General features: G+C 46.0%; 1 protein-coding gene across 1 annotated transcript in view; it reads left to right on the top strand.

Moving 5' to 3' along the window:
- The first annotated feature begins 10687 nt into the window (after positions 1-10687).
- The window catches only part of LOC145342227 (tetraspanin-7-like), a 28525-nt gene continuing 18425 nt past the window's right edge, over positions 10688-20787 (top strand). The window contains exons 1-2 of the mRNA XM_080187604.1: positions 10688-10850; positions 20267-20455. Coding sequence (XP_080043730.1) covers positions 10761-10850; positions 20267-20455 — 279 coding nt within the window. The 5' untranslated portion in view covers positions 10688-10760. The remainder of the gene's footprint in view (positions 10851-20266; positions 20456-20787) is intronic.

Raw genomic sequence — 20787 nt, 5'->3', positions numbered from 1 at the left:
ATAAAAATAGGGGTAGCAGCATAGAGCGGGCAGCGTCGGGAGTGGGAACAGAGTGAGAAGGGCTTTGGCTTGCTGGGCTTAGGAGAGAGCAGGCTTAGAGAAGGTGAGTGACAGATTTCTACCTTTGGGAGCTTACAGGAGGTTGGGACATGGCAGGCAATATAGGGAGGAATGTAAGTTGTGTCAGGTGCCACATGTGGGAGTTCATGGTGGTGTCACGTGTCCCCAAGGTCCACATCTGCAGTAAATGTTTGGAACTGCAGCGCTTGAGGGCCCGGGTCAGGCAACTCGAGGGGCGGCTGGAAGATGCGTTTCTAGTCAGGGAGAACGAGGAGATAATGGCTGGGAACCATGAGAAGGAGGAGGTCTCAAGGGCTGAAGAGAAGGGAGGATGGACGACTGTGAGGAGGGGAAAGAGGAAGAAGAAGAGCAGTCAGGGTCCCCCAGCCTCCCCAGAGGCCCCCCAAGGTTCGTCGACAGGGGCACAGAAAGATAGGCAGGAGGGGGAGACTAACTTAGAGGGACAGAAGGGGGCCGGTAAGGTGATAGTGGTAGGGGACGGGAGGGTCAGAGGTATCGATAGGAGGTTCTGTGGACAGAGGCGTGACTCCAGGATGGTGGTCTGCCTCCCTGGAGCAGGGGTAAAGGACGTAACGGACAGGGTAGAGGGAATTTTGAAAGGGGAGGGGACACAGGCTGAGGTCATAGTACATGTAGGGGAAGGGGACATAGGAAGGAGCAGTAGGGTAGAGGTACGTAGGCAATTTAGGGAGCTGGGGGCCAATCTAAAGAGTAGGACCTCCAGGGTGGCACTCTCTGGGTTGCTGCCCGGTACAAGCAGGGCAAGGAATGAAGAGATCATGCGGCTGAATGCATGGTTGAGGGATTGGTGTATGGTAGAGGGCTTTACTTTTGTGGATCACTGGGAGGTGTTTAGGAGAGAAGGGCAATTGTACAGGAAGGGTGGGGAGAATTTGAACGGGAGGGGAACTAATGTCTTAGCGGGGAGGTTAGCTAGGGTGTTTACGAAGGGTTTAAACTAATATGGAGGGGGGGTGGGGAGGTGGCTGGGAGAGAGTCGGGTGAAAGGAAAAGTATCAGGGAGAAGGAGGTTCCGAGGGACACTTGTGGGTTGAACTGTGTCTGTTTCAATGCTAGGAGTGTGACAGGGAAAACGGATGAGCTTAGGGCCTTGATGTGTGTGAGGCAGTTAGATGTGGTGGCTGTAACAGAGACGTGGTTAAGGGAAGGGCAGGACTGGCAGCTGAATGTTCCTGGGTACAAGTGTTTTAGGTGTGACAGAAGAGGGTTGAAGAGAGGTGGAGGGGTGGCACTGTTGGTAAAGGAAAACATCACAGTAGTGCAGAGGGAGGACAATATGGAAGAGATAGGGATTGAGTCGCTGTGGGTGGAGTTGAGGAATAAAAAGGGAGAGATTACATTGCTAGGGGTGTACTATAGGCCACCCAACAGCCCGAGGTCAGTGGAGGAAGGTATTTGCAGGGGCATTTTGGATAGGTGCAGGAAGAATAGGGTGGTTGTAGTGGGTGACTTTAATCTTCCTGGAGTGAATTGGAGGGGGCCTAGAGCTGGGGGTACGAAGGGAGAGGAGTTTGTGAAATGTGTTTTGGAAGGGTCTCTAGAGCAGTATGCAACTAGTCCGACTAGGGGAGAGGCTATACTGGATTTAGTGTTGGGTAATGAGCCGGGGCAGGTGGGAGAGGTAGAGATAGGCGAACATGTGGCTAATAGTGACCACAAGTCCGTCTACTTTAGGATAAAAATGGAAAGGGACGAGTGCCGGCCGAACGGGAGTGTGCTGAACTGGGGAAAGGCGAGCTATAGCAGGATTAGGAGGGAGCTGCAGGACACTGATTGGGAAGGACTGTTAGCTGGCAAGTCCACGGTTGGCAAGTGGGAGGCTTTTAAAGGCAAAATGAAATGGTTGCAGGGGAGGTATGTTCCGGTTAAGAGGAAGGATGGGAAAGGTAGGATTAGAGAGCCGTGGATTACACGGGGTATCGAAGACTTAGTCAGGAAGAAGAGGGAGGCGTATGTTAGGTCAAAACGACTGGGTACGGAGAGTGCGCTGGAGGAATATAGAGAGAGTAGGAGGGAGCTAAAAAGGGGAATTAGAAGGGAGAAGAGAGGGCATGAAATGGCTTTGGCTGGTAGGATTAAGGAGAATCCAAAGGCATTTTATTCCTATATTAGGAGCAAGAGAGTAGTTAGAGGGAAAATTGGTCCTCTTAGGGACAAAAGCGGGGAGTTATGTATTGAGTCGGAGGGAATGGGGGAGCTCCTGAATGAATACTTTGCGTCGGTATTCACAAAGGAGAGGGGTTTGGAATCATGTGGTCTGTTAGAGGGAGCTGAGGATCAGCTGCAGGAAATATCTATTACGAGGGAGGAAGTGCTAGGGCTTTTAGGTAGCGTAAGGACAGATAAAGCTCCAGGGCCTGATGGTATTTATCCCAGGCTGCTTAGGGAGGTGAAAGATGAAATTGCTGGGCCTCTGGCGCAAATCTTTGTCTCTTCTTTGGACACAGGTGAGGTCCCAGAAGACTGGAGGGTGGCAAATGTGGTACCGCTGTTCAAAAAAGGTAGTAGGGATAACCCTGGGAATTATAGGCCGGTGAGTTTGACATCGGTGGTAGGGAAATTAATGGAAAAAGTACTTAGGGGTAGGATGTATGAGCATTTGGAGCGTTGCGGTCTGATTGGGGATACGCAACATGGCTTTGTTAGAGGGAGGTCTTGCCTTACGAATCTGGTGGAATTCTTTGAGGAGGTGACAAAAACGGTTGACGATGGGCAAGCCGTTGATGTCATCTATATGGATTTCAGTAAGGCGTTTGACAAAGTCCCTCATGGTAGGCTGGTAGAAAAGGTTAAGGCGCATGGGATACGGGGTCAGGTAGCTAGGTGGATTGAGAACTGGCTGGGCAATAGGAGACAGAGGGTAGTTGTGGAGGGGACTTTGTCCAGCTGGAGGCCAGTGACCAGTGGTGTGCCGCAGGGCTCGGTACTGGACCTCTCCTCTTTGTAGTCTACATAAATGACTTGGAAGAGAGCTTAGGTGGTGTGATCAGCAAGTTTGCTGATGACACCAAGATGGCAGGGTTGGTGGGTACTGAAGTGGATTGTCAGGTGATACAACAGGATATAGATAGGTTGGTGCATTGGTCAGATAGGTGGCAGATGGAATTTAATCCTGACAAATGCGAGGTGATGCATTTTGGAAGGAATAATGTAGAGAGGAGCTATGTGATTAAAGGTAGACAAATTAGGAGTATAGAAACACAGAGGGACCTGGGAGTGCAGGTTCACAAATCCATGAAGGTTGTGACACAAGTGGAGAATGTTGTCAGGAAGGCTTATGGAATGCTAGCCTTTATAGGAAGAGGTATAGAGTTTAAAAGCTGCCGTCTAATGCTTCAGTTGTATAGAACGTTGGTTAGACCGCATTTGGAGTACTGCGTCCAGTTCTGGTCACCTTACTACCGGAAGGACGTGGAGGCTCTGGAAAGGGTGCAGAGGAGGTTTACCAGGATGTTGCCTGGCATGGAGGGGTTGGGTTACGAGGAAAGGTTGGAGAAACTGGGACTGTTCTCTTTGGAAAGACAGAGATTGAGGGGTGACATGATAGAGGTATATAAGATACTGAAGGGAATAGACAGGGTCAATAGTGAGAGACTGCTCCCTAGATTGGTTACGAATACAAGAGGACATGATTTAAGGGTGAGGGGGGAGAGGTATAATTTGGATATGAGAGGAAGGTTCTTTATGCAGAGAGTAGTGGGGGTATGGAACGCGCTACCGAGTGGGGTGGTGGAGGCGGGAACGTTGGACTCGTTTAAGGTTCAGTTAGATAGGCACATGAGTGAAACAAGGATGGAGGGTTACGGTAGGGGTTATTGAATAAGGGTTAGAACCTCGGGAGACACCGGAAAGGCAGACTTGTGATTAACGTTTTTGTCTTTTCACTCTGCAGGTGGAGGTCCACCTCGTTGTCAAACGAGGGGCATGCACACGGTGGGTCGTGCGTGGGCTGCTCCTGGAGGTTCCGGGAGTGGCCTAGTACTTCGTGTCGGTGTGTGTGCTTGATCCTGGACCGGTAGACGGGCGCCGCAACAGCTCGGTGACTAGCACTGCTAGCTGTGCAGATACATGGATTTGGGCCTGTGTCTGTGGGAGTTTGTGCATTCTCCCTGTGGTTGCGTGGGTTTCCTCCGGGCGCTCCGGTTTCCTCCCACACCCCAAAGATGTGCTCTTAGGCTGATTGGTTTTACCAAATTGACACTATTCTCCCCTGAATCTGGCTAAGTCAGGGGTTCTATTTGTAGATACGCAGGGTAGAATAGGTGTAGGGTGATGCGGTGGCGCGGGCTTGTTGGGCCAAAGGGCCTGTTTCCCGTGCTGGGTTGTTCTTTGTTCTTTGTAGATACAGTCTATTCTCAATCATCACCAAAATGATGCAAGGTATCTGACCATGCTATCATGCTGCAATTATTCAGGCAATTATTCACCGTTAACTTGTTCACAAATGTTCAGTTTGTGTTCTACCAGAATTACTTGGCTCTGGGCCTTATTACAGCCTTGGTCCAAACATAGACAAAAGAGCTCAGTTCCTGAGATGAGGCAGCAATTGACCAAGGGTACCATCAAGAAGCCTTGGTAAAATTGAAATCAGTGCAAATCAGGGGTGAGCTCATAACTGCTTGCAGTCATACTCAGAACAAAATAAGATGGTTTCAATTGTTGGAGGCCAATCATTTCAGCCGCAGTGACAGGAGTATGTACCATCGACAAGATGCATTCAACAACTTACCAAAGCTTCTTCAACACCACCTCCAAAATCCACAACCTCTATTGCATAGGACAAGTATAGCAGGTACATGGGAACATCACCATCTGGAAGTTCCCTTCTAAGTCACACATCATCTTAATTTCAGGAACCCCCTTCCCCAATAGATCTGTGTGGATGCCTTTACCACATGGACTGCTGCCAAGAAACAGCTCAAAAACATCTTTTCAAAGACAATTAGAGAGTGGCAATAATTGCTGGCCACACCACATGAATAAATAAACTATTTAGAAACTTCTATAATTAAAACAAGACACGAAGTGAGTCAGACAGGAAGAGTCAAACTACATCAGTAATGAACACAAAAGTAGGTGGAGCATCCACTGGCATCAACAAGCTTGGACAATATTCTGATTCAAAATGTAAGTGCTGCCAACAAATTGTGACAGAAGACAGACACCCATTGCAGTTAACAGTTGTAAGGTAGATCAAGAGAGATGTTCCTCTGGGCCCTACAAAGATAAAAATGTAATTCTCCATCTTTGAAGGACTTCCAGCCACTGCTGGTTATGCCACTCAAAGCCCAGTTAATTCAGCGAAACGGCAACAATAAAATGCACACTAGACAGAGAGAAAGATGTACAAGAGCTGTGAATGGCCAACTGTAGAGCTTCTGAAAAACAGAGCTTGGGAAAAGATGTGCAGAACAAAGATAAACAAGTTATTAAAGTCAGGGTGAGCGAGAAGGAAAAGAAACTAAAATATCCATCCCCTGAAAGATGACAAAGGGCGAGATTTTACTCGCCCACTCGGATTCCCAGGGCAGGAGGGGCAACAGAATTCTGGTGAAAAATGGGCACTGGAACCATCCAACTGCATAAAATGGCTAGATGGGGATGGGTCAATTGCCAGAAAAAGAAAATTCACACCAACCATTCAAATCAGGACGAGGGTAGGAAATAAGCTCACAAACACAAATCTAAAGCTGAAGGTTGATACCAGAACACAGAGTAACATTACCCCACTTAAACCAGAGGACCTTCCTTGACAATCTTAAAGAAAATGATTACCCAAGGGAAGACACTTTGAAACTGAGCAAAGACACGGTCAGGTACACTGGGGAAAAGAGACTTGACAGCCAGAAGCAATCCAAATCAGAAGGACACACAAAAGAAAATAATTCAGAAAGAACTTCTCCAGAAAATATGTGGAGGCCATGTGGGAATGGAGAAGTGTAAGCTCAGAACCAGATCAGTTGTGTAATGGATAGGCATCAACAAAGATATTGAAGGAATGGTGTTTACATGAAATGTATCCATAAGTACAGGAATACCAGCAGAGAGGATAATGGGCAAAATTTTCACTGGTGTGATTCGTGCCAGACATGCCAGCGTGAATTAGATTCGCATTTTCTCACAACTTATCATTTTTTGGGAGAGTGGTGAGTTTTGCATTGGTTCTGAGAAGGATGGGACTAAACACACTGATAAGTCTGGCTTCACAGAGATCGGGACCCATTTTGAATGGGCGCCACAATCTCAAATTAAAATTGAGGACCTTGCCTCCCCCATCATTGAAGGTATATTTACCCACCCCATTTCCCAACAATGATTGCAGCATTGGGTGATTGGGGCCTTCCCAATGGGTCCCCTTTACGATCCACTTTATGACGTTGCCTCATGACCACCCCCCCATTCATGATCACCCCTTCATGCCCCCGTCATTCCCCCCCTTCATGACTGCTTCTCCTCTCCTGATACCCCCCCCATGTCCCAACTCCCTCATGCAGGAGCAGGATCCTTGGCAGTACCCAACTGGCCAGCACTGCCAGATGGGCAATGCTTAATCATGTCCTCAACCACCAAAGCCTTCAATAGTCTCTGAGCCCCCTGCCCACCACCAGCCTCTGATGTGGCTATCATACCTTTCTCTGTCTGTGGACGCCAGTAGTGATTCTCGCCAGGCTCCAGCTGCGCCAAGAGTCAGAACATGCCAGGAGCAGAGAAGATCCTGTCTCGAATGGACTCAGCATATTAAATGCTCATTTAAATATGTTGATCTGGTTCCCTCCCTGACATAGAAAATAGGGTAAGAGGTCTCACAATACCAGGTTAAAGTCCAACAGGTTTATTTGGTAGCAAAAGCCACTAGTTTTGGAGCGCTGCGCCTTCATCAAGTGAGTGGGAGTTCTATTCACAAATAGGGCATATAAAGACACAAAATAAATAAACAAAATCAATTTACAAAATAATGGTTGGAATGCAAGTCTTTACAGGTAATCAAGTCTTAAAAGGTACAACGTGAGTGGAGAGTGTTAAACACAGGTTAAAGAGATGTGTATTGTCTCCAGTCAGGCCAGTTAGTGAGATTTTGCAAGCCCAGGCAAGTCGCGAGGATTACAGATAGTGTGACATGAACCCAACATCCCGGTTGAGACCGTCCTCATGTGTGCAGAACTTGGCTAATAGTCTCTGCTCAGTGACTCTGTGCTGTTGTGTGTTGCGAAGGCCACCTTGAAGATCAGAGGCCGAATGCCCGTGACCGCTGAAGTGTTCCCCAACAGGAACACTCTTGCCTGGTGATTGTTGAGCGGTGTTCATTCATCCGTTGTTGTAGTGTCTGCATTGTCTCCCCAACGTACCATGCCTTGGGACATCCTTTCCTGCAGCGTTTCAGGTAGACATTAGCCAAGTTGCAAGTGTATATACACCATGTACCTGGTGGATGGTGTTCTCACGTGAGATGATGGCATCCATGTCGATAATCCGGCACATGTTGCAGAGGTTGCTGTGGCATGGTTGTGTGGTGTCGTAGTCACTGTTCTCCTGAAGGCTTGCTAGTTTGCTGCGGACAATGGTCTGTTTGAGGTTGTGCAGTTGTTTGAAGGCAAGAAGTGGGAGTGTAGGGTTGGCCTTGGCAAGATGTTCGTCTTCATCAACGACATGTTGAAGGCTCTGGAGATGTCGTAGCTTCTCCACTCCAGGGAAGAACCGGATGATGAAGGGTACACTGTCTGCCATGTCCCATTTGTCTTCTAAAGAGATCGGTGCGGTTTACCACTGTGGTGTGTCGGAACTGTCGATCGATGAGTTGAGTGCCGTATCCTGTTCTTATGAGGGCATCTTTCAGTGTCTGGAGGTGTCTGCTGCGATCCTCCTCATCTGAGCAGATCCTGTGTATACGGAGGGCTTGACCGTAGGGGATGGCTTCTTTAATGTGTTCATTTAATGTATTCAGAGTGGAAGCTGGAGAAGTGGAGCATCGTGAGGTTATCTGTGGGCTTGCGATACAGTGAAGTGCTGAGTTAACTGTCATTGGAGAGTCGTGTGTCCAAGAATACAACCGATTCCGGGGAGTAGTCTATGGTGAGTCTGATGGTGGGATGGAACTTGTTGATGTCATCATTTAGTTGTTTTAGTAATTGTTCACCATGAGTCCAAAGGAAGAAAATGTCATTGATGTATCTAGTGTATAGCATTGGTTGAAGGTCCTGTGCAGTGAAGAGGTCTTGTTCGAACCTGTGTATGAAGATGTTGGCATATTGAGGTGCGAATTTGGTCGCCACAGCTGCTCCGTGTTTCTGGATGAAGAACTGGTTGTTGAAGGTGAAGACATTGTGGTCCAGAATGAAGCAGATGAGTTGTAAAATTGCATCTGGAGACTGACTGTTGTCGGCATTGAGTACTGCTACCAAATAAACTTGTCGGACTTTAACCTGATATTGTGGGTCTTTTTACTGCTTTTACCCTTGTCCAATGATGGCATCTCCACATCATAGAAAATAGGTGCAGCAGGAGGCCATTCAGTCCTTAGAGCCTGCACCACTATTCAATACGATCATGTAGTTTCACTGTCCCACTCCCACTTTCCATCCATAGCCCTTGATCCCTTTAGTCGCAAGGGCCATGTCCAGGTCTTTCTTGACCATATTGAACAAACAGGCCCCAAAAGCTTTCTATAGTAGGGAATTCCACAGGTTCACAACTCCGAATGAAGAAGTTCTTCCTCATCTCAATCCTCAATGGCTGAACTAGACTCCCTTAAAAGCAAAAATATTATTTCTCAGACTAGAAGATCACAGTGCACATAATACTCAAGATGTGGCATCACCAAGGCTATGTATAACTGCAGCAAGACATCCTTACTCCTGTACTCAAACCCACTTGACATGAAGACCAGCATGCACTCGTTTTCCTCAACGCCTGCATGACTTTCATGCCAACCTTCAGTGACTGTTTCACCACAGCACCCAAGCCTTATTGCACTTACTGAATAAATGAGCATGCTGATATGGGAACTTAGTTCTGGAGAATCATGGCTAATCTGGTGCAATGGCACGTGTCCTTGGTCAGAGAGGAACCTCAACTGGAACCAGGGAGCAGAGGAGTGCAGACATGTACACAGTTTCGTCAGCTCATCGCTTGCCTATATATATACAATTGATAAGGAACCCTTCACCGCTTAGCGCCACTGCAAGTTGCCTTCGAAGTCATTAAATAGCCAATCCTCCATCTGTGCTAATATATCATCTCCGACACCATCTCCAACACGCCCAGCTCTAATCTTGCGCCGGCACTTTTTACAATGGCGCCTAATCGACGGCCGGTTGGATTGATTGACAGTTGGGATGACTGAATTAGGATGACTGACAGCTGAGAAGAGCAATGAAGGGACGGACCAGAAAGGGTGAAGGGAAGAATCTGTTAGCGTCATTTCCCTGGCAGCCGGCAAGGTGGAGGCGGCGGGACTGGAAGGAAGGGGCGGGGCTGGAGGGCGGAGGTGGGGCCGGCCCGAGGGAGCGGGGCTGGAAGGTGCTGCTGTACAGGAGGGCGGGGCGGGGCTGGAAGGAGGGGGCGGGGCTAGAGCAGAGGGTGAGGCTGGAGAAAGGGGCGAGAGGGGCGGGGTCAAGGGGTCCGTGCTGGTTTGTTCGTTGTAATAGGGGCTGGGGCCGGGGGGGGAGGGCGGGAGGGGCGGGGTCAGGCTGGTTGGTTTGTTAGCTGGGGGAGGGGGCGGGGCGAGGCCGGAGGAGGGGCGGGGTCAGGGGGCCGGTCTTTCTTTATGGCCGGGGGGCGGGGACGAGGCTGGAAGAGGGGCAGGCTCTGGGGGTCCGGGCTGGCAGGTTGGCTGGGAGGGGGGGGGGGGGTGGAGCAGGAGGGCGGGGCCAGGAGGTCCGGAGTGGTTGGTTGTTGACTGGAGGAGGGGAGGGGCTGGAGGAGGGGCGGGGTCAGGGGGCCCGGGCTGGTTTGTTGGTTGGCTAGGGAAGGAGGGGCGGGGACGGAGGGGCGGGGTCACGGTGTCCGTGCTGGTTGGTTGGTTGGCTGGGGGGGGCGGAGAGTGGGCTGGGCTGGAGGAGGGGCGGGGCTGGAGGGGCGGGGTCACGAGGTCCGAGTTGGTTTGTTTGTTAACTGGGGGAGGGGAGGGGCGGGGCCGGGGGGCTCGGGCTTGTTTGTTGGCAGGGGCGGGGGCTGAAGGAAGGGCGGGGCCAGGGGGTTTGGGCTCGTTTATTGCCTGGGGGGCCGCCGAAGGATGGACGTGGCTGGACGGCAGGGCCGGAGGGGCGGGTTCAAGGGATCCGGGCTGGTTGGTTGGCTGAGGAGGGGCCGGAGTTGCGAGGTCAGGTGGTCCGGGCTGGTTGTTTGGCTGGGGGCGGGGCCGGGGAGGGCATGTCCGGGCTGGGGGCCCGGGCTGGTTGGTTGGCTGGGGTAGGGGGCGGGGCTGGAGGAGGGGCGGGCCGGAGGGGCGGGGCCCCGGGCTCCTGGCCATGTGGGCGGCCGGGGGGGAGGGCCCACCCGGAGGAGGGGCGGGCCTGGAGGCGTGCCGAAGGGGCTGGGGCAGGAGGTCCGGGTTGGTCGGCTGGGGAAGGGTGGGGCGGGGGGCGGTCCGGGCTGGTTGGCTGGTTAGGGGAGGCGTTATAACCGAGTTGCTGGAGCTGAGTTTTAGCTCGGTTAGAACCATGGCAGCGTCTTCTTCCCGGCGCTTGCAGACCAAGCCGGTCATCACCTGCCTCAAAACCTTTCTTATCGTCTTCAGCTTCGTCTTCTGGGTGAGTTAGTGAGAGCGAGAATGGTGGGCCCGTGGCCCCGGCCCGGGGAAGTGACTGAGTGTGAGGGACCCCGGGGGAGGGGGGGACAGCTGGGGCGGCCGCTAGACAAAGAGCCGGGGCGATGCTGACAGTCGAGTCGGGTCGCACTGTGGTGGGGTGGAAACACCAACTATCGCTTTCTAAACTTTCCTTCGCTCGCTCTTCGAAAGCCGAAGAGTTTCTTCAATATTTAGATATCTTTATTGAAGTAACTCCCCCCTCCGCCCGCCGCTTCAAGCCCAGGGTTGGCTGCTATTGTGTTTAAACTCTAAAATGTCGCTGTTTAAAAGTACTTTTAAAAATTTTTCTGGGGAAAACCTGCGCTTAAAAATCTGAAGTGTAAAAGATTTTTAAAACTTTAATGATCTAACTCTGTCAGCTGTTGGATTATTTCTTTCTCTCCCGGTTTGTCGACTTTGAAAACTCCTTTTGTTGGAAGCTGTTGTCTCTGCGGCTTTTGTCGCTGGCGGATGGTTTGGAGCGATGAGGCAATTCTTTACACCGCGGCAATAATGTTCCCCCCGAGTAATTGTACATTTATAGCCTTTATAACTGTGTGGCCACCCTAAATCCGGAAGTTCCTGTGAATTCTGGCTCCTTAGAGTTATCCGGCCGACTAACCTTCAAGATAATATTGTTCAAATTTCCTCCCATGTAGGCTGGTTATTTCATGCATAGTCCAGGCTTTAGACACTTAAATAGAAATTATCTAGTTCTGCGCACCAATTTTGCGTGTACTCTTTTTTTTAAAGAAAAGGCATGTGTTTTTTTTATTTGAAGCTTATTTTTGTAATTAGTATCACGAGTAGCCTTACACTGCAATGAAGTTACTGTGGCAATCCCCTAGTTGCCATGCTGTGGCACCTGTTTGGGTATGATGTGGATGTGCCGGTGTTGGACTGGGGTAAACACAGTAAAAAGTCTGACAACACCAGGTTTTAGTCCAACCGATTTATTTGATAGTAAACGCACAAGCTTTCGGGTACCCTGTTTGGGTACACAGGGATATCAAAGATGCTTTGAAGTATAAAGTGCACCTTAAAATCTGACTTATTATTGTCACATTTATTGATATACAGTGCACAGTGCTTCTTGTGCTACAGAAAATATACTATTTATAGTGAGTACATGGGCAGGAAGAAGAGGGTGCAGAATATGCTATTAGTCATGAGGTGTAGATCAAACACCTTAGTGTGGTGTAACTTTTAAATGGGCTTTGCACAAGTTCCAAACTGAGCCAAATGCCATTTCTCTCAGCATATATAACTTTCATGTTTTTTCACTTGGGTATGCTTTTGGGCATGTTGTCACTGGCTGCTCCTGAGAAGGGGATGCTCACTAATGCCCCACTAACTTTTGACTGATCCAAATCAAAGCATGGCCTAGACATTGTAGCATGGATATCTTTTTAAAAAAAAAAACTGGCTTATTCTACATTCAGTCCTCAGTACTCTGACCTGTGTTCTTATTGCACCAATTCCTGTTCACTCATCAACCCTGCATTTGCTGACCCACACTGGCTCCTGGTTGAGGAAAAACCTTTAACTTATAAAATTCTCATTCTTGTTTTCAAATCCCTTCCTGGCCTAGTCAGTCCCTACATCTGTGCAATCTCCTTCAGTCCCACTCTGCTCTGTGGTGTCTGCACTCATCTCATTCTGGTCTTTGAGTCACCCCTGAGTTTAATAGCTCCTGATGTGGAAATGCTGGTGTTGGACAGGAGTAAACACAGTAAGAAGTCTTGCAACACCAGGTTAAAGTCCAGCAGGTTTATTTGGTAGCGAAAGCCATTAGCTTTTGGAGTGCTTGCTGCCCCTTTGTCAGGTGAGTGGGAGTTCTATTAGTGAACAGGGCATATAAAGGCAAAATCAATTTACAAGATAATGATTGAAATGTGAGCCTTTACAGGTGAATACCATTGTCTGCGCTTTAAGATAATGTGAGTGGCAGGAGTATTAAGCACAAGTTAGATGTATATTGTCTCCAGACAGGACAATTAGTGAGATTTTGCAAGTCGTGGGGGTTAGTGTGACATGAACCCAAGATTCCAGTTGAGGCTGTCTTCGTGTGTGAACTTGGCCATCAGTCTCTGATCAGTGATTGTGCTGCTGTGTCATGAAGGCTGCCTTGGAGTGCTTAGCCAAGATCAGAGGCCAAACGCCCATGACCACTGAGGTGTTCTCCACAGGAAGAGAACAGTCTTATCTGGTGATTTGTTGAGCAGTGTTCATTCATCTGTTATCGTAATGTCGTATGGTCTCTCCAATGTTTTAGGATGTCCTTTTTTGTAATAGCTCTACTATTGGGTATGCCTTCAACTGCCTCAGCATAACCTCTATGGTTGTACCCTGCCTCTGTCCACCTGCCTGGTACAATTCCATGGTGGGCAGGATAGGAAAATTCCACCGCTTCTCCTCCCCCCCCCCCCCCCCCGATTTTTCTTAATGCTCTAATGAAACACCTTGGGACATTTAAATATGATGCATAAATACATGTTGTTGAAATGCCTTTGCCATGTCAACCTTGCTGTCTTTGGGCATGTAGATTAATTATTTGAGGCATAGTTTATAAACTAGTTCCTCTTTTTTATGTAGAGGTGCTTGGAAATGTTCCACTTGTTCAATCAGCAAATGCAGCAGTATTTCTACACTGAGTTGCTTCTTCCCTGGGTAATCAGTAATCTCTGAACTGTCTGTGCTTTATATGCTCTGTCTGAGGCCAGAACTCTCCATTCACCTGACGAAGGGACTAACCCCGAAAGCTTGTGAGTCTATTATCAGATAAATCGGTTGGACTAAAACCTGGTGTTGTCAGACTTTTTACTGATCTGTCTGCAACATTATCCCTCCACTGTAGATAGCAAAAATATTGTTCCTCAGGTCTCCATATGACATCTTGGTACAAGTAACATTTCCAGTCCTTGTTTGTGATGCTTTAATTTTGTCTTCCTCACCCCGCACACAAGGTGAGTGTGGTGGATGGTTTTTATTTGATCTATACACTAAAGATAATGGAGTTAATGTGAATAAGGCTAGCACCTTGTATGTAGGAATTTTAATAGTTCATCAAATGCATTGAGCAATATTATAAATCAAAGAAGGAAGCAACAAAAAGACTAGATTATGCTTTTTGTTTTCTAATACCCACCCTCTTTCAAGTAATCCAATTTAGTAGAAGGATTGTAGATTTAAAAATGACCACATCTGTACATTCTGAAAAGGCTGTTCCATTGTAAATGGATCTAGACAAATTTGTGATTCAACTGAGACTTTGGGTAATTTTCTCTCACCAGATAAACTGAGGCTCTGCAAATTGTCAGATGTAGCTGTTGTAATGGCAACTGGCTCTCTTGCCTCAATCATATCTTCCACATTAAAGTCTCAAATAAAAATCTACATTGACACCCCAGTGTGCCCCCTTTTTTTCTTTATCTTAATGTAATTCGAGTTTGTTTACTTGGTTTGACCCAAAGACGACGACCCCCCCCCCCCAAGCACAGGGCTGAGGGAGTGCTGCATGATCTTTTGCATGCGGCATTAAACTGAGGCCTCATCTGGTTGCTTGGATGGATGTTCAAAAAAAATTGCATTAGCATTATTTCAGAGGAGCAAGATTGTTATCCCTACTGCTCTAGCTGCTGTTTATCCCTCTGTCAACATCAGAAAATACAGATACCTGGTCATCAACTTCCAGTCCACCAATCCTAACTTCCTGCTCTTCACCATGGATGCCTCCTTCAAAAAAGTCATTGCAATGATGATTTGTAACTCCTCAGATGCTGCCAAACTTGCCCTGTTTTTTCAGTATTTCATTTTTACTTCAAATTTCCAGCTTCTGCAGTAGTTTATTTTTATCTGATCACTTTTTGCAGTTTTCTCCCTCAGCTAGTGTATCTAAGCATCCAAAGGAATCCAGGTATGCTTAACCTAGGAAATTTATTTTGTACTCTATTTGGTGAAAGACTTTTTCTGAATGTCAGGGACTTCCTTACAATTTGCTTGGATAGGTCAGTAGACCATCTTTTTAGAAGAAAAGATAAAACTATATTCCATTGTCTTCTAGTTCTACATCTAAACTGAAATTATGGGGCTGAGTAATGAACAGCAAACGTCACTTGTTAATAAGCTTATCTTGATTCTTTAACCAGGTGCTCTAGATGAAAGGAGTCTATCCTTGAAACAGTTAAGTATTTTGGAGACACTTTTGAATTTGACTTGAGGAAAAAGGCCTTCTTGCTATGCACTCTACCAATTTTGGAAGATACAAGAATTACATAAGAACATAAGAAATAGGAGCAGGAGTAGGCCATCCAGCCCTTCACGCCTGCCCCGCCATTCAATAAGATCATGGCTGATCTGTCGTGGCTCAGTTCCACCTTCCTGCCCTCTCCCCATAACCCTTAATCCCCTCTCTTATCAAAAACACATCAACCCGCGTCTTAAAAATATTTAGCGAGGCAGCCTCCACCACTTCAACGGGCAGAGAATTCCAGAGATTCACCACCCTTTGAGTGAAGAAGTTCCTCCTCAACTCCGTTCTAAACCGCCACTGCCCCCCCCCCCCCCCTATCTTGAGGCTGTGCCCCCTAGTCCTACTGTCTTTTTTGAGTGGGAAGAGTCTCTCCACCTCTATCCTATCCATCCCATTCATCATCTTATACGTCTCAATGAGATCTCCCCTCATTCTTCTAAACTCTAACAAGTACAAGCCTAGTTTATTCAGCCTCTCCTCATAGCTCAACCCCCTCAACTCCGGTATCAGCCTAGTAAACCTCCTCTGCACTCCCTCCAAGGCCAAAATATCTTTGCGCAGGTGCGGCGCCCAAAACTGCACACAGTACTCCAGCTGCAGCCTCACCAATGCCCTATACAGCTGCAGCAAGACCTCCCTACTTTTATATTCAATCCCCCTCGCTATGAAGGCCAGCATCCCATTAGCCTTCCTGACCACCTGCTGCACCTGCAAGCTGGGTTTTTGCGACTCATGCACAAGGACCCCGAGGTCCCTCTGCACTGTCGCCTGCTGCAGTTTTTCGCCCTGTAAGTAATAGTCCTTCCTACCATTCTTCCTACCAAAGTGGACCACCTCACACTTGCCAACATTAAATTCCATTCGCCCAGCCTATCTAGATCCTTCTGCAGACTCTCCGCACAAGTGGTCTGTCAGGAGTAAGAAAAGTGCATGGCTTTAAGGAAACTGTTTAAAAGTGTGTTTTGAATGTGGGGTTGTTAAAATGGATGGGACTGGTGGGTAGAAAATGGGAAGCTAGAAGGGATTTGAAGATGATGCACATTGTGTTAAACAGGGGAAATTTAGGTGTGAGCTTTACTAGATTAAAACTAAATGTAAAGCTCTATTGTGTAAGTGATGGAGGTTCTACAAAGAGGATATTGAAGTTATGAAAGAAATTAGAATTCAGCATCAAAAGTCAGGTGGCAGTGTATGCTTTCTTGAACGGTCTTGCCAGATTAGATGAGTGAAGAAACTAGCAACACCATAAGCCACTTGTCTGTTTCACCACATTGAGAGTTATCCATAAATCCCACGGCCTGATCTTTACTTTCACAGCAAAAAAAATTAAAGCTCAAATATTTATCCAGTTCTTGCATCCCAGAATGTCATAACAGTTCATGCACTTGTGCTTTGGGTATTTTTCAATAATCTTTGCTAGTGATTCTTGTGACCATCACCACTGCCTGCCCCACCCACCCATCTTGGAGCATAGGAATTGGACATTGGTACAGACAAAGTCTGCAGAATATGAATGCAGCTTTATTATTGGCAGGGGGGGTGCGTGGGGTGGTGTTGGAGGACTGGGGAAGGACATGTCTTGGTATTGGCCTATTCTGATTACCCATCAATAACCAGCATTCCTGCCATCAACTATTTCCTGGTTGTATTCTAAGGCATGTGTCCATTAACTTGGTTGCAGTCCAGGTCTAGTATTCAAGCATCCATATTTTTCCAAATGAAAAAGGAGCTGTGAGCTGTAAACAATCATAGCTGCTGGGGTTTGATTGCTAAATGAGATTTTGCACAATACTGGCAAATCTAATTTGAAGAATAAGTGAGTGTTGGTGGATTTTAAAAAGATGCACCAATTAATGACCCTGTTGTAACCAACTACTTATCCCAATGTGAGCTAAGCTTGCAATGAGTCAGACAAGTATTGACTGTTCTTCATTCAGAACTTCACTTTATTTGAGTTGCCTCTAGCCAACAACATCAAAATAAAGGTGTGCAATGAATGTGACCAAAAGACAAATGAGGGCTGAAGCCTCTTCCTATTGTGGTGTACTTCAGAAGAGGGAATCTCTTCAGTATGCCTCTCTGCTTAATCTGGATCTGCCTATGAAGAAGGGACTCTGCAACTGGTGAGGAGTAGGTCTGGTGTGTGGCATTGGATTTGATAATTTGGAATATTGAGATGATGTGAACTGTCTTGATATGGTGAATGCAAATACCCTTTGTCTTACTGAAGAAATCTAATTTTGGAACGACAGCTGTTGGTAGATGATGCAGGTTGCTTGGATTATAGAGTTCTGTGCTTGCTTATGTTTGACTGAGAAGCAAGTAACTGCTGAAGCTTTGCCTCTTGTAGGAATTGGCATAGAGCATGGTGTCTATGCTGTGGTCAGCATAAGAATAGCAATGAATTGCATTAATTTCTTGCCTGTAAGAACTTGTAGGACCAAATGAACATAACTCAATGTTACCCAGATTATTGTCATGTGCATGCAGCATAACTTGAGTTTTGGGTATAAATTACTAAACCTTAAGTTGACTGTTTCATTTGACAGTGCAAAGAATGTGCAGCTGTTCATAGTGCATCTATCTGGGTGTCTGCTTCAGTTTTGTTCTGTGCAGATATAGTTTGTTTAAAAGTGCATGAACAGAGCTGCAGGACAGCTGATTAACTTTCAACCATAATTTACTTCCTCACTCCCACCATACCTTTTTACAAGTATATACAAATTATAAAAATTTCAATTCTAATGTGCTTGATGGGTATATAGTCCACATAAACCAATAGGTGAAATGTGGTCAGACAATACACTAGGTGGCAGATTTTTATTAAACCCCCTCTAGATATGTCTGCCAATTGGTCTCACTGGAACTCTGGCTTCCACATGAATGTTTCCAAACTCCACTCAAGAATTGTCTTTCAAACAATGCCCTTTCTCTCTGCCTTCAAGGATCCACTTCCTGGATTTCAACTTCCTTTCAGTATTCCCCTGCCTTAAACTGCCATGTGCATCCCAGCTTTTACGCAATTCATGTACCCAATCTTGCTGCTGGTGCTCAACAGGCTGTTAAGATATCACTGAACTTTTAAATGGCCTCTTTGTCTGTCTTCTCACTTTAAATCTAATTCTTGTAGCTGTTTCTTTAACTCCATGAATTTTATCTGCTATACTTGGCCCAACTGGACCTTGATCAATTTCTTGTTAAGTTTAACAGACAATCTTTTGAGGCATTCTTTTTGTCTCAGCTCCCTGGTGTTTTCAATTTCTTATTCTTTTGGGACTGTCTGCTCCCTGCCAATCCCTTGTCCCAGGTTCAGCTTTAAACTAAACTCAGTTCTTTCTAACCTTGGTGGCCAGTTGTTAAGCTAATCTGGTATTCCTTTTGAGCTGTTTACTTTCATGTTGTAAACCCTAATTCCAATGTAGCATGGTTTAAAATGACCCAAACCTACAGGTATGCAAGCCCCTTGGTTTAGCATGGGGCTAACTAAAATTTATCTTGTTTTAATACCCTCAAGTATAGAATGTTTAAAACTACTTGTTTCCTGTCATTTCCTGAAATCATTAATGACAAGCTAACACAGTACTGGCACAACTGGTGCTGCAGTGTCTGCTGTCTGCAGAAAGCTTTAAACTAACTAAAAGATTTGTCCCAAGATTACACATCCATATGCTAGGACTCCAAACAGATGGAGCAACTTCCACCCCAGTGTTTTTTGGTCACTGCTGGTTGTTACCACATTGTATCGTTAAGAGGATTCTTAAGGCTTTCTGCAATGAAATTGCTTCTGTTTTTGTTGCTTTAGCTGCTTTGCATGCAATAAGATTGGGCCCATTTCACTTATTAAAAGTGGGCATTTAAAACCATGCTCTGTCCTAACTGCAGGAGGCTCTAGAACATGAATGGATTTTGTTGTGTTTTTTTTGGCTGAGTGAAAAGACTCAGTTGGGGATCATCTCTGCAGTTTCTCAAAACTAGAAGTTAGTGTGTCTCAAGCAGTACAATACAATATGTTGTACCATTTTTGAGTGTGCACATGATGTCTGTACTACAGCCTAGATGGTTGACCATATGTGCTGTAATTCTCTAACATGGGGAGCCTGGCTGCTCCCTATGAGGAGGGGAGGTGGCATTTTAGTTGATGTTACAAGCAAGTAGCATTGCTGTATGGGGTGAGTTCTCACATTAATGCTGTTTGTAATTTGAGTTACTAGTGGAATTTTTAAAGTTCCTCCATGCTCTGATTTCTTTATCACCTCTGCTTTTCCCAAGTGGTGACACAAATAAGAATGTTTGACTACAGTGGACAAAATCTTGTTAAGCAAGTAGAGTAGATATTATATAGTCAAAACTTGAGCAACTAGTTTTTAAACTATAAAATACAATAGAACATAATCCTTTAACTATTGCAGACTGAAATGGATGTTAGTCTGAAACAGCATTGAAAGGGAAAACGATCCTGAGCTTGGTCTTTTGAATGTGAATTTTGAGGCTTCTAACGTAATGCTCTTTGTAGGGATTCAGCTGATCCAGTAGAAGTGTTAAAGAACAGCTGTGGAACCAGTTGGGCCATCTTATTTAGGCCAAATTTTTAATCCCCTTGCAGTTTTCCCTCAAGTCTAAAATGTTTAACTTTTTTTGCTTTGGCTTTAGATGTTTGTTTCCATAGTTATGCTTTGAGTCATTCAGTTTCAAAACTTGACGACCAATTTGTCTTTTTCACCTCTCACCACATAGCAGAGTCAAAAGATTGAATCATTGAATTGAAATGCGTGTGCTACCCTTGGTAATGGAATGATGTCCATAAATTGCAATCAAAACTAATTACATATGAACTATAACACAACTCATTACATGCAAACTATAAAAATGAGTAGATTTTCTCCTCCAAGCCATGTACCATCTGACCTGGAATTGTATTGTTGATCACACCCTGGAGCACCCTCCATAACTGTTGTGGTCACCATTGCCACCTTGGACTTCTGGGGATGAAACCAGGAAAATAATCGAAGTATTTTTGAAATGCAGTTTTGTTAAAGAAAGTGTCATTTTAATTGTACTAATTCTAATTTACTTAATAGTGCATCCTTGTTACAACTTGTCATTACAATTGAACTGTTTGTTCTCAGTTTGCAGGTAGTGTGCTTTTGGCTGTGGGTGTTTGGGGCAAGGTGAGTCTGGAAGAATATTTGTCTCGTCTGGCTGAGAAAAGTACAAATGCTCCTTATGTACTCATTGGAACTGGTGCTGCTATCATCATATTTGGTTTCTTTGGATGCTTTGCAACATGCCGAGGAAGCACGTGGATGTTAAAATTAGTAAGTCTGTTCATGTATCTGTTTTTGTAGTGTATTCTGTCAATTAAAGATTGGTTTAATTCAATTGCACAAGCATTAATTTTGTTCGTTGTTCAGGGGTTATACTTCACACTAGCCCCTCTGCATTGTCATTTCTAGTTTGATTTTGAATGCATTTAGTTTGCTTCCAGTGGTAGATTATGAATTCTAACCAACTTGTGCAAAAAACCATTTCTCTAAAACAATCAAGAATTATTTAGTAACTGCCTAGCTTTTCTGATAGCTGTTGTTTTTTTTCTAGTAAATCTTTGGCACTTTCTCCAATGCTTCTATCACCTTGAAATAGTTTAGTG

Source organism: Carcharhinus amblyrhynchos, chromosome 4, assembly GCF_965287045.1.
Source record: "Carcharhinus amblyrhynchos chromosome 4, sCarAmb.v2.hapA, whole genome shotgun sequence".
In the NCBI taxonomy this organism is placed as follows: Eukaryota; Metazoa; Chordata; class Chondrichthyes; order Carcharhiniformes; family Carcharhinidae; genus Carcharhinus; species Carcharhinus amblyrhynchos.
The sequence above is the reverse complement of the archived record's forward strand: the minus strand, read 5'-3'. Positions and strand labels throughout refer to the sequence as shown.